The following is a 13,824-nucleotide window of genomic DNA, read 5'->3' on the forward strand; positions in this document are numbered from 1 at the left end:
GAGATAAAAAGAGCCACACAGTTTATTAAATTTTAAATCAGATCAATACAAAATGTACATAAAAAGCAGTACACATGTACAAATATACATCTGTCTTTCCTTAAATCAGTATATACCAGCTTGTCAGAGGTGCATGTTCCTTCACTATCATCTATTTACCTTCAGAACATTGTTTGACCCAGCAACCAAACAATTACTTAATCTTAGACTTCGGCTTCTTTATCAATGGCTAAACAACACAAAGTCCAATTACTGAACTGTTCCTTTACTTCCACTTGGCATCTCAGTAAACCTTCCATTGCTTTCTACTGTCTTCCACGTATTGCCCCTCATGTTTACCAGCGTACTGTAATACTGAGAGTTAACAGAGACAGGGCAACAATGACATGTTAGCTAATTAGGTCTATTGAAAGGCTTGATAATACACTTGGACTGCTGACTAAGATAAGGGCGGGGACGGTGTTAATATTGCTGACTGATTCAGGTTACCACAGTAGTAACTGTAGCGCTCTGTAGAAAAACAACAGTAACATGACTTGTTGACAAAGATCAAAATTGATAATCATTTGACCCACTAGCAAAAATAAAATAAATAAAGCAACTTTAAATCAATGGAATTTTAACACAAACTGTCTTTAAATATTTCTGCATCTTTGTTCTAGAGTATTCCAACAAAGGCAGCTACAAATAATCCAATAGGCTACAAATTTTTTCGTCAGTAAAAATGGCATGTTCAGTGCAATTTTTCTTGAGGTTGGTTGGTGCCTTTAAACTGCTGAAGAGAAGTTGACTTTTCTCCAGGCAAGTAATTTTTCTCTCTTCAGAATGTGTTTATATGGGAGTTCTTGTGGGAGTTTTCTTTAAGGCTGTTGAATATCTCTTTGGTGCCATTCTGCCACTGAAGAACAAGATCCATAGGGGTTTTCTCTTCCTATTCAAAAAGAGTGAGGGGAACCAGGTTTAATTTCAGTTGGTAAACTTAAATTAATGTCCCTGTTCTCTTCTAGTTCTCTGTGTTAGACACACATGTCTAATGTATGGTCTTTCTATATGATGACACCTAAGTTCTGACTCAAACTCATCACCATGGTAACCACTGCCCCGCTCTATAGAGGTATCCCTGCTCCTTTTGAAGCTAGTGGCTAACAACTATCCATTAATTTCAGTGGTTGCAGGAGCAGGCCCTATTAGTAAACGTCCTGATCAATAATAAAGCACACTTTAAATTTCATCTGTTAAAATATCTCACTCTTTTCAGTTACACAAAGTTTAAATTTAAGCTAAAACAAAATAATCAGGAATCTGGTTAGCTAAATCATAAAGCACTCTTAAACTGAAATAAGTGTCTACATAAGGGGCTGCAACAGTTTAACTAAACAGCTTTAAAAATCACACCTTAAGCTAAACAGGTACAACTTGTGTAGACAAGGCCTAAGAGAGCAGATTTTTGGCTTTCAGCACTTACTGTCCATTCATCATTCTTCATACGTATGCTGATGAATATGGTCATTAGCAACTATGTTACAGAGGGACTAAATAGAGTGGACTGAGGAAGTTGCCTGGAAGTCTTAGCAAAGTGCTGTCCCTGGGCAGCAAGGCAGATAATTTGGAAAAAGTCAAACTGCAAAAATTAGTGATTGATGGCAATAGAGGTCACTTTCCAGCCTGCCATGGCATTGGAAAAAAAGTGTCCTGATTTTGTGAGAGGGGATGAGCTAATTTGCTGCATTTTAACGACTGGTTACAGACATCTTTCCTGTTACTCTGATGGTAGCAGCTATGGAATTACCGAATGCAAAAGGTCAGTTTGGGGGCTTCTGAAATTAAAGTCCCACTTAGCCACAGTTCCCCCAATTGATTTACAGGTCCAGCTGGTCAGGTTACTAATTAACTATTCATCCAGACACAGCCAAGACCAACCATCAGCTGACTTTCTTTTTAGGGGGTTAAAAAGTTTGTGATGTTTAAAATATTATAACCATACAGTGCAAGTGCAACAGGTTATAACAAAGAATTGCTCCAAAAGAATAATCTCTCTGGATATTTTTTAAGATAGATTACCTAGGTAGATTTAAGGGGTGGGGTATAATTTTAAATCAGAGTTAGATAAAAATTAGATTTTTTAAAAAAATGTACTGAAATTTTTTCATGAAACAAACCATTTTTCAATACATTCTACTTTAATATTATTTAGGAGGTCAGACTAGATCAGGGATTGGCAATGTTTGACCCACGGCCTGCCAGGGTAAGCCCCCTGGTGGGTCGGGCCGGTTTGTTTACCTGCCACATCCACAGGTTCGGCCAATCGCAGCTCCCAGTGGCCACGGTTCACCACTCCGGGCCAATGGGGCTGCGTGAAGCTGCAGTCAGCACATCCCTCGTCCCGCGCCACTTCCAGCAGCCCCCATTGGCCTGGAGCAGTGAACCGCGGCCAGCGGGAGCCACAGTTGGCCGAACCTCCAGCCACAGCAAGTAAACAAACCGGCCCGGCCCACCAGGTGGTTTACCCTGGCGGGCTGCATGCCAAACATTGCCGATCCCTGGACTAGATCATCATAATGGTTCCTTCTGGCCTGAAGATCCATGAAACTGTTCTGATAGGAAGATTCTGTACTAATCTTACTTACATGGTTCTTTATATGTAGATTTGCTCCATACATAATCAAGAGTCTAATCATTTTATAACGATTAAGCCTCACTGCATCATGAAGTGGTGTGTCTCCTTCCTAAAACAAACAAAAGAAGATTGATTACTGGCTTAGGTTCTGCTGTGCTAACCCATCATTCAAGGCTGAACAAAGTACACAGTCATTATACAATCAAGTGCAATTATAAAGGCATATTGTCAGCTCAGTGCTAGATTGTAACTGAGAGTTAGCCTCTATGTTAAGTAAAATATATAATTTACTTACTCTGTCTTTGGCATTGAGGTCTGCTTCACAGGCAATGAGGTGCTCAGCACATTCATACTGACCCGTCCTCACAGCCACATGCAAAGGTGTACTGAGCAACTAGCAAATGGGAGGGAGAAAACAATCAGAGGGAGCAGGAAAATTATCAACCAAAAATAATCAAATCTGATTTAGAGCCAGTACATGGAGAACAGCTGCCAAAATAGTGGCCTGAGGATCAATTTTTCACATCTAGCTTAAAAAGTCATATAAGAACATACCTTGTCTCTGGCATTTCTGTTTATTCCTTTGTTGAGCAGGAATTTCAGAACTTCCAGGCTTCCCCCACGACATGCCCAGTGAAGAGCAGTAGATTCAAGCTACAACCATAAAATAATTGAACCAAACCCAACAAATTAAACAGTGATAATTTTAAAATAAATAAATATTGGTTTTAATTCTGTCTGACCTAAATGAAATTACTGCAAGTCAGGGAACACTGAGCTGTAGCCATTAGCAGCCTTTTCTTAATTGGTGTTAATGTCTCTAGTCCTGCTGATTTATCATCCTTCACAATCATTGCATGTTGTACTTAAAGGCAGTGGGATCTGGCAACACAGCAATAGTAGAGGGTGTCTGGGCCTGGTTATGGGTTATTTGATTATTATAACGTGCCTTAAATTAAACCGGTACTAAGTGCAGATTTATTTTTCAACCCACTAATTTAAAGCAAGAGGTCCAAAATTTTCAAACCTGGCTGCCTATATGGAGGCCCCCCTAATTTTAAATGATCTGCCCTTTCAAAAGGGTCAAGCATCCACAAATTTCAGTGAACTCAATGGGAGCAGTGAGTGATCAGCACTTTAAAAAAATCAGGCTACTTTTATTTGGGTGCTTGCTATAGGTTTAGAAACCTAACCGTGGGCATCCAAGTATAAACATTCTAGCCAAGTCTAGTGTTCAGTTTTTGATGTCTAGCAATATTTTTTTGCTCTGTTTTGATGCCTTTTGGACTCCAAAACATAAGACAAACAAAGCCCAGTGTAAAGAAACATTATCTTTTCCAAGCACTTCTGCAGAAGGGAAGTAAGTCCCTCTCACCATCTACTCCTCAGGTTTCCTCCTGCCCCTTGGGAATCCTTTGTGTTCCTTCATCCCTTCTACAACTCCCACCTCCAGTCACTGGCAGGTTAAGTGAGGCTTCTCTGATCCCTGCTGTGTAGCAATGATGCAAATAGTCAGGAGGAGAGAAGTGCACAAGCAGCAGCAAATGCTGTTGCTTATTCCACTCAGGTGTATTGCGGTGCACCTGTGATTAGTTGAAGAGGCTATGGCATCTCTACTACTTTGTAGAGGTGACAGGCCTGGAGTAGTGTCCTGACCCCAGGTTTGCTCCTCTTCTTTGGGTTTTGGTCAGGCTTTGTTGTGAATAAGCAACGGAAGATATGCTGGGCAGTCTGTTTCTCATCCTCGCATCTTCCAGCAGCCCATTTGAGGAGGGTGCAGGAGGAGGGGCAGACACTCTTTCCTTATACTCCCTTCTCAATAGTCCTGTTTTCGGGGTACACTCTTACAAGCTGCTCTAATCACTTGTGATGGACCCTATAATTCTGTTTCTTGTATAGATCGGCAGGTTTTACAAAGAAATAAACAGATGTATATACCATGTCTTGGAACTCAAGTTGGGCTCCAGCTTCCACTAACTTTTCCACCAGTGTCAGATGTCCTTCTGAGCATGCCCTGTGCAATGCAGTGCGTTGATACTGTCAATTAAAACAAGGATAAGTCAAATACGGTGTGTGGCACAGAGATCTGTGAAATCCTTTTCCTTCTTGTACCCTGGGATGATAGCAAACACACATTTTCTGCTGATTCATTTCTGAGTGTGTATGCTTTTGAGACCTTAAATCTGTTAAATTTTAATAGCAACCTCCTAGATGACAGCTGCCTACCCAGCACATTTTAAAGGGCATGAGTAATGTCTGCAATGTGGCATTCAAATTAAAAACCTTCTGAACCTCTTGAATTCCCACATCCATATTATACTATGTTGCAAATGCACTTTAAAGCAGGGTATAGTGTAAGGAATCAGGACAGTTCCTTCCTAGCTTGGAATGTGGCAGAGTCGGATATCCAAACAAAGCTGTGCTTTTTAAGAATGAAAGAATCCGGTTTTCGTAACTATGTAGAAAGGCTTCTGTATTGTAGCTCATTGTCATGGAATCCTGCAGCATTGAAAGGCCTTTTGCCAAAGGAAATCAGGATTTCCTGATTGCCATCATGTTTCCAATAAATAGACAGACTTTCCTACGTAAAATATACTTTGTTTGTTCCCAGGCGTCCCTTTAAAGCAAGAAAACATAATAAGTTGTAGTTTCCTGTAGTTAACTCTCTTTCCTTTATGCTGCAAGAGGATAAGAGAGGCTACAAAATGTAATGGAAACTGGAATTTTGTTTAACTACACCTCGGGATCTCTTTTGCTGCTATCTTTCTGAAGGAATAAGAATAAGGGTTGTACCTTATCACAAGCATCTGGATCCCCTTTGTCTGACAGGTATTTTTCAATTACTGGCAATTTATTTTCCAGTGCAGCTTTTAAAAATGTAGGTACATCCACTGGTCCTGTCTGATGGAGACAAATGTACAGAATATAAATGTGTGTTTCAGCTGTACACTGTTCCAGAAATTCCATCAAGTCTTTCATAAAAGAATGCACTTTCTAACAATAGAACTTACAGTAACTTCTGGTTCAGGTTCCTTTAAAATGGGCACTTTCACTTTTGTGCATTTTTTCCTTTTCTTCAGCTGAATAATTTTTTCAAGATCTTGCAAGTTTTCAAGTTTTGGTCTCTCCTCTAGCTTTTTCTTCTTGATCTGAATGAAACAAGCAAATGATAAGATTGAGTCCAGAAGGAATGCAAAATGCCTTTCCTTTCAGCAGAGCAATGGAGTTTACACTGTCAATCAACTACATTCAAACTGGAAATAAGATGTCAGTGTTTAACTGCATGGGATAATTAACCACTGGAATCAGTAATTAAAGGATCTGGTTAATACTCCATCACTTGTAGCCTTTAAGTTAAATTGAATCTTTCTAAAAGTTACGCCATCTCACTAGAGCCCTGTGCAAATACAAAATTTGTATCCAAATCCGAGCCGAGAACATGGTCCTCAAATATAAAGCGGATATCCTCTGATTTGCAGGGCTCTAGATATAAAATTTGGATCCGTATCCATCCGCGATTTGCTGATATAAAGCGGATATACACAGATTTGCAGGGCTCTACCTTTCAGCCACAACTTGTTATGGTAGATACAGTAATCACTGGGTGACATACTACAGCTTGTGTAATATAAATCAGACAGATGATCATAATGGTCCTTTCTGACCGTAAAAATCTATGAAACCTGTGAATTGTGATGGTTGTACTGATACTTTGTATAGCAAGAGTATCTAGGAGTAATTTTTGCCTCTGTGTTTCCTTGATCCCTGTTCTCCTTGTCTAATTTCTGCCCTAAGAACCCATACAGCATTCCCTAGTCAGAAGATTTGCACAAGCTACAAAGGAAGTACTTGGCCTTTTGTTTTTCCTCTATGTAGCATAAAATTCCCCTGTTTCTGCATATTGTGTCATTTCCCATGGAATTTTATGGCCAAATAGTGAGAGATGTTGAGTACCTGTAACTCCTATTGACTTCAAATACCAGCCCTATGTCCCCAGAATCTTTCAGGATGTGACCCACAGTTTTTCCTCCTGCATTATTGTATAGCTGATGGCTTTAATTTAAGGAAAATACACCTTGAAATGAACCCAGGGTTCATACTGACCTGTAGTTTCACTCAGTAGTGTTACACTGCAGCAATCTACTAAAAATGTCATTGCTATCCTTAAAAAGAGGTGCCAGTAAATGCTTAAAGCCTAATTCAGATCTGGTGTAAAAAGGTGCAGCTGCTCTATAGTCACTATAGTTACATCTGCTTACAAGTATAAATTTGGCCCTTAAAAAACTAAGTGATCAAGAGCCAGATTCTGCCACTCTTACCCATATTGTGTAGTCCTCTTGACTTCAGTAGAACTACTCAACGGAGGCAGGTGCTTGTGGAAGCTAGCAGGTGAGCCTGCCCTCTGATCACTTAGGTATCAGCCAGCTGCCTTGAGAAGGCTGATTGGGAAGGTGTAAGCTAATTAGCTGGACAGGTTGGGAGGCTGGATGAGCCAATTATACTCCTCTGCTGATAGACTAAAGTTACAGGAAGATAGTGCAGGAGCCACAGAAGGAGTAAGCAGGACTATCTGAACCTAGTGATCTCAGCAAAGGATTATCTCTGGCCCTGCAGGAAAGGGGTAAAGATAGGGATGCACTGTATGTAATGTTGCTGAATAGGACTATATTGGTGTTGGGGAATAGGAATGTAAATCAATCATGCAAAGTTGCTATTCAGTAGAGAGTCTGAGCAGTTCCTGGGGTATCTGAGGGTGGGGCCAGAGCATGCCCTGTTACAGTGCTAATTGAGGAGAGTAAAGGAGGTAGAATCTGGACCTAAATAACTAAAAATGCAAAATGACTTAGTGAGCAGACACTTCATGTCTATTTTTAAGGGGGATTTTAATCAAGTAGCTTCACTTTCCCCTGTTTTGGATATGCTCTGTAATAAGGGCCTCCCCCAAAGCCCTGTTGAGTCAGTGGAAAGACGCCCACTGGCTTCCTGGCTAGTAAGCACACAGCAGGGTGTTCTGGAAAGGAACACCCTTAGTAATGGGAGGCCAAGGTACAGAACTCTACTATTAACACTTGACAGGCGAATGGTGTGAGTGTGCCAGCTTAGGGAGGAAGGGCTGTCTAGCTGATGGTGACAGTGGTTATGTTTATGAATGGGAGAGCTTTTCCCACATATGCCACTCCTCAACATACTCTACAGATGGCTGCAGGTACCTTCTGGACAGAAAAGATTCCAAGTTTTTCAGTTAGAAATTACAAACCAAGAGAGCTTTAGAAGCAGCTTGACAGTATTATTGGCCTGATACAAAGTCCATGGGATCCTTTCTTTGGACTTTGGATGAGGCCCTCTGCTCTTCTCACTGGACAGTGAGCTTCAAAGGTTTTACTTCTTAAGCTCATCATAAAATTATTTTAGTTAGAGCAAAACCATGTGGCATTTCAGGGCTACACCAGTACAGCAGCCACATGATGATAAAAATGAACACAAAACCAAAGCACTTACTTCTGCCTGTAGCTTTTTCTCCTTTTCATAGGTCAGGTTTCCTCGGGTTAAGGAGCGTTCAGGGAGTGTTTTCAGGTCCTCTTGTTTCTCTAATCTTACAGCAGTTTCGTACTCTCCATTTTTGAAGTCCTCAGGAAGGAAATCTCCAGTCTTTTTATTGTCACTCTTCTTCCCTGTCACCTGTAAAAGGAAACACAATGTTTTGTGATTGCAGCACCATTTCTTAAGCACTCACCTACTGGGAACACTTAGTAGTTAGATGCTAATTGCAGTGGTTAAAAAAACCTATGTGTAAGTGTTCTATCTGTCCCTAGACTGTATGTGTGTGACAGTCGGAGCCTAGTGCTTACTCACACTCTGCAACAGGATTGGCTTTATGACAATAGTTGCTGCAGGTTCATTAATGGCCTGATCCAACATCTATAGAAGTCAATGAAGAAATTCCCATTGATGTCAGTGGGTGTTGGATCAGGCTCTGTACCAGCTAGCGTGGATTTTGAAGTTCTGAATCCCCTTTCCAAATGGCTGGGTCTTGGTTGCTGCTATGATAACAGTAGTACTACTACAGCAAATGTCTGACTACAAAGCCAACATCTCTTTCTGTTTCCCCATTAATTTCTATCCTGTGTAACATTCATCAGAAAGTCATAGAAGCTCAAGATGGAAAGACACATTAAAGCCACCTGATCAACTTCCTGTCAGTGCAAAACTCACTTCTTATTGCTTACAAGTACGGTCTGCAGTGTGCAGATATAGCTGAAGATATGCTAGTTTCCAGGAGCTTGCGGTCTAATTCAGACACATACAATAGATTTAAAACAGGTCTGATACATAGTCTAAGAGCCTGCTCCTCACCCACTGAAGTCAATGGTAAAGTTCCCATTGACTTCAATGTTGCTGGATAATGGTAGCTTTAGGTAGCCTATACGCACAATGCAAATGAGAACAGTCCTTGAAAATGTTTCCTATGATTGCTAACGTACCTTCAAAGTTTGTGTGTTAATCTTAGATGATTGCATGGTGCTGTTTGGGATTTATTTCAATCAAAAACTGTCACACAATTTGGTTTGTTGGAGAATTTAGCAGTGCAGAAATTGGAGGGACCTTGCCAAAGAATTTAACTCTAGTATTTACTAACTATGAGGGGTTGGCAACCTTTCAGAAGTGGTGTGCCGAGTCTTCCTTTATTCACTCTAATTTAAGGTTTCGCGTGCCAGTAATACATTTTAGTGTTTTTAGAAAGTCTCTTTCTATAAGCCTATAATATATAACTAAACTATTGTTGTATGTAAAGTAAATAAGGCTTTTAAAATGTTTAAGAAGCTTCATTTAAAATTTAAATTAAAATGCAGAGCCCCCCAGACCGGTGACCAGGATCCTGGCAGTATGAGTGCCACTGAAAATCAGCTCGCGTATCAAAGGCGGGACGCGTGCCATAGGTTGCCTACCCCTGAACTATGCTATACAGCAGTTCTATCTTAAAAGTATTCCTCCGGGAGGAAAAGGAGTTTCCTAACAACATTCCAATGTTCCTCTATATTTGTCATGTTTGCTCAGTTTACTGGTCAAATCAAGTTTGTTAGTTTGTAGTGTTCAGCCTATCTTTCAAAAAACTCCTTAAGCCATGAAAAACAGCTTATAGGAATTTGTTAGTGATTCTCAACATTACATTAAAAGTACAAAGGAAACAGTCTTGCTTATATGATCTAGACCATTGACTCTCAGCCTTTCCAGACTACTGTACCCCATTCATGAGTCTGATTTGTCTTGTGTACCCCCAAGTTACACCTCACTTAAACTACTTGCTTACAAAATCAGACATAAAAATATGTGTTCCAGCACACTGTTACTGAAAAATTGCTTACTTTCTCATTTTTACCAGATAATTATAAAATAAATCAATTGGAATATAAATATCGTCCTTATACTACACACTGAAGTGTATCAAACAGTATAAACAAGTCATTGTTTGTATGAAATTTTAGTTTGTACTGACTTTGCTAGTACTTTTTATGTAGCTTGTTGTCAAACTAGGCAAATAACTAGATGAGTTAATGTAGCCCCTGGAAGACCTCCGCCTATCTCCAGCGGCACGTGTACCCCTGGTTGAGCACTAATTAACATCTAGACCTATTCCTCCTTTTACTGAGTGTGCACCTTTCAAATATGTGATTTGCATATAAATACAGCAACAAAGTTTAAAAACAAAGTAAGAAGTATACACGAATGCCAGGCTACACTATACCTTCTGGTGAGTTATCTTCCAATACAAAACCCAGTCAACTACTTTGTTACATTACATAGTGAACTCAACACTCAAAGAATAATTAAAACAAGTTCCTCCCAGCATAATGTGGTATAATAGATATAATTATCACAGTGATAGTTGTCCTTTAAGTATCTGGAATAATAAAGATTCCCACTGATTAGTTACAATAAAAATCCTGAAATAACAGTAATTGTGAATGAAAAGTAGTTTATACCTACCAGCTCCTCTACTTTCAGCATCATCATGTTTGCCAATGGTTGTAAGTTGTATTCCTTTATGATTGAAATCCCCCAGTGCTCAGGTCAGCTCTGCTGAGACTCACCACGACAGCTTAGCTTATATATCTTTGGGAGAACTTAGACTGAGTGAGATAATCTTCCAACCTGGGAATCCAAGTACATCCCTAATGCTGCCAGCTCAGAGGTAGGTGCATTCTCATTCCACATGTGTTAACTAGCCAGACCTAGTGTCGGGGGCAGGATAGGGTGGGGGTGTTTTGGGGGAGAGGGTTAGACTTACAGTCTAACCACACTGAATATGTGACTCATTATGCAACATGAGCTCATCATTCCATTGGCAATGACTAAATAGCTCAGCAATGCTAGTCATTCTGTCTATCCAGTGCCCACTAGGACAGCTGTCTGTTGATATTGCTTCACCCCCCACACCCCCTGAGTTTCAGACCACTAGGAGATACCGGAAAGGGTAAGTGACCCATGTGCAGCACTTGTAGTAATATTTTTCTGATAAGCGGACTGACAGCCCCTTAGGTTCTCTTCATTACGGTCTGTTCCTGGACTGTAAACAATTTTAGAGGAAAAGATTTTTCTTCTCATGAGGACACCCTTCTATATTTGTTGGAAGGAATTCTCTGAAGGGATTACTAAACCAGAATGATGTCTCTGGAGCTAAAAAGGCCTATGACATGTCAAGTTAGTCAGTGGAAGATGTCAAAAACAGCCAGCTTTGCATTTTCCCTTGAAGTTGTCACTGATTATAAAGAGAACGATAACTTACAACCTGTTACTCTTCAAAAAAGTAAAATAATAGCCGCTTTCTCAAGCCATATTCTCCTTTACAGTTTCAGGGAATATGAGTGCAAAAATGATCCACTTAGTAAGTGGACTTGGCTGACATATTAAATGGGGAGCAAGTTATGGGCAGAAGCAACTTTTCAGATTATTACAAAAAAGTGCACAAGCGCCTTGGCTGTTGAAAGCCAGCACAGATGCATTGACTACAGTGGGGCTATACTAAAGGGAGGAATAGCTCAGTGGTTTGAGCATTGGCCTGCTAAAGCCAAGGTTATGTGTTCAATCTCAGGATCTGAGGCAAAATCAGTACTTGGTCCTGCTAGTGAAGGCAAGGGGCTGGTACTTGATGACCTTTCAGGGTCCCTTCCAGCTCTGTGAGACAGGTATATCTCCACATATAATTAACATCAGCAGAGGAGTTGGCCCTGTCTTTACAAAAGGAAGATCTGTTAACTTTCAAATACAAGGAGAAATCTGGTTTGGCACTTACCAATGCCTAGGTCCTCAATCCAGAAAAGCCCATGCTTAACTTTAAGCATATAAGTCACAAGATGGACTACTCAGGTGCTTAAAGTTGTGCATGGACTTAAGTGCTTTGCTGGATCAGTGGCTAGGCTGTTGAGTAAAACTGCATTCATAACACTGACCTTTCAAGGTCCCTGTCCTCCCCTGATCTATCCATCAGTAACTTTGAATATTTCTAAACATGTCTACTAGCCCCCATCATACCTACCCTCTGCCATCCCTTTCCCTGAAATGAATCTGAACATCAGGTGGTTCCTTTACTACTCAAACAATGTGAGACATGGGAGGGTGAGCCCCAGAACTAAAATAGTGTTTGGCTAGCCAGAGAGCCTTTCTGCATCTCCCTTCCCGAACAGTAACACCGCCTAGTACATAACTCCAAAATAGTTGTGGTCTATATTGCATTTTAACCAGAAAACACTTTTGTGTTCCTGCTGCACATTATTTAGAACAGCAACTAACTCTGGCTTGGCTTTGCCTTGTTTGTAAATGGGCCATAACAGGGGCTCCCCAACTGTTTCATAAGTCTGGTCTACACTTTAAAGTTTAGATTGACATAGCTACGTCACTCAGGGGTATGAAAAACGAAACCTAAGCACTATAGCTATGCCAGCCTAACTCTGGTTTTGGTTACACCCTGATATAAGAAGGATGTGGATGCAGCTCGGTCGATGGAAGAAAGCTTGAGTCTATGTAGCTACTTCTGCTTGGGAAGGGGGATTACCTACATTAACAGAAAAATCCTTCCACCACTGAAGGAAGTATGAGCACTACAGTGCTAAAGCAGTATAGCTACAGTGCCGTAGTTGTGTCGCTGTAGTGCCATGTAGACGTGGTCATAGTGTGGCCACGTCTTGTTAGAGAGAATGTCTTATGGACACCTCCCTTCCCACTTACAGCTGCTTGGACCACCTCTGATTCAATGGACGCAGGTTATAGCCACAGGACTGATATGGGAAGGAAAATACAAGAGTGCTTGGCAGAATGGTTTAAAAATTATGTAAGAAGTTGCAAACTCACCATTACTGCTTTAGTTGAAGCTTGATTTCCTTTTTTTGTTTTTAAATTTTTTTATTTTACTTTTAAAAAAAGGCAAGTGGTGTTTCATACATGAAAGACTGCCAGCAAAATCCTAAGTTTAAAAGGAGATGGAGTTTTCTCAGCAACTAGTTCACAAATCTGAAACGCAGATTAGGTTTCCCACAGATCCCTCTGCTTTCAGAGAAGATGCAAAACTCACTTCTGTGGCCCATTCTTCCCACAGTAACACCACAAAAAATAAATCATGCAATAATTAATTGTAGAAGTCCAGTCCCTGATTACTTCATTTATAAAGAAGTAATGGGCTTAAATTGCAGCAAGGGAGGTTTAGGTTGGACATTAGGAAGAACCACCTGTCAGAGTGGTTAAGCACTGGAATAAATTGCCTAGGGAGGTTGTGGAATCTCCATCACTGGAGATTTTTAAGAGCAGGTTATACAAACACCTGTCAGGGATGGTCTAGATAATACTTAGTCCTGTCATGAGTACAGGGGACTGGTTTTGATGACCTCTCAAGGTCCCTTCCAGTTCTATGATTCTAATGTTGAAGGTGGTCTGATAGCAGTAAAGGCAGTGGCGGCTCCAGGCCCCAGCATGCCAAACGCGTGCTTGGGGCGGCAAGCCACGGGAGGCGCTCTGCTGGTGCCGCGAGGGTGGCAGGCAGGCTGCCTGCTGTGCTTGGGGTGGCAAAATCCCTAGAGTCACCCCTGAGTAAAGGGTGACACATAGAAACCTAGATTGACTGAGAGTAAAATTTTAATTGAATTAGTGCTAAAGGATTGAGGCTAGACCCTTGCCTGATGAAATCAACAGCTCTACACTAGCTGAGAATCTAGCCC

General features: G+C 40.8%; 1 protein-coding gene across 1 annotated transcript; it reads right to left on the minus strand.

Annotated features, from left to right (window-relative positions):
* Positions 1-20: 20 nt before the first annotated feature.
* Positions 21-10,840, minus strand: ANKRD1 (ankyrin repeat domain 1). Its single transcript, XM_050959667.1, has 9 exons — positions 10,604-10,840; positions 8,117-8,296; positions 5,629-5,766; positions 5,411-5,518; positions 4,556-4,654; positions 3,173-3,271; positions 2,913-3,011; positions 2,628-2,726; positions 21-931 (listed from the first exon to the last, which is right to left on the minus strand). The coding sequence occupies exons 1-9, from the start codon at positions 10,628-10,630 to the stop codon at positions 821-823; spliced, it is 960 nt and encodes a 319-aa protein (XP_050815624.1). The 5' UTR covers positions 10,631-10,840; the 3' UTR covers positions 21-820.
* Positions 10,841-13,824: the final 2,984 nt, after the last annotated feature.

The sequence above is a fragment of the Gopherus flavomarginatus genome, chromosome 6, assembly GCF_025201925.1.
Source record: "Gopherus flavomarginatus isolate rGopFla2 chromosome 6, rGopFla2.mat.asm, whole genome shotgun sequence".
NCBI classification, from domain to species: Eukaryota; Metazoa; Chordata; order Testudines; family Testudinidae; genus Gopherus; species Gopherus flavomarginatus.

Coding starts and splice junctions, on each gene's coding strand:
- ANKRD1 (XM_050959667.1), bottom strand. CDS start 10,630: ATGATGATGCTGAAAGTAGAGGAGCTG. Junction 5,767..8,116: donor AGAAAAAGCTACAGGCAGAA/GTAAGTGCTTTG, acceptor TGTTTCATTCAG/ATCAAGAAGAAAAAGCTAGA. Junction 4,655..5,410: donor ATCCAGATGCTTGTGATAAG/GTACAACCCTTA, acceptor TTTAATTGACAG/TATCAACGCACTGCATTGCA.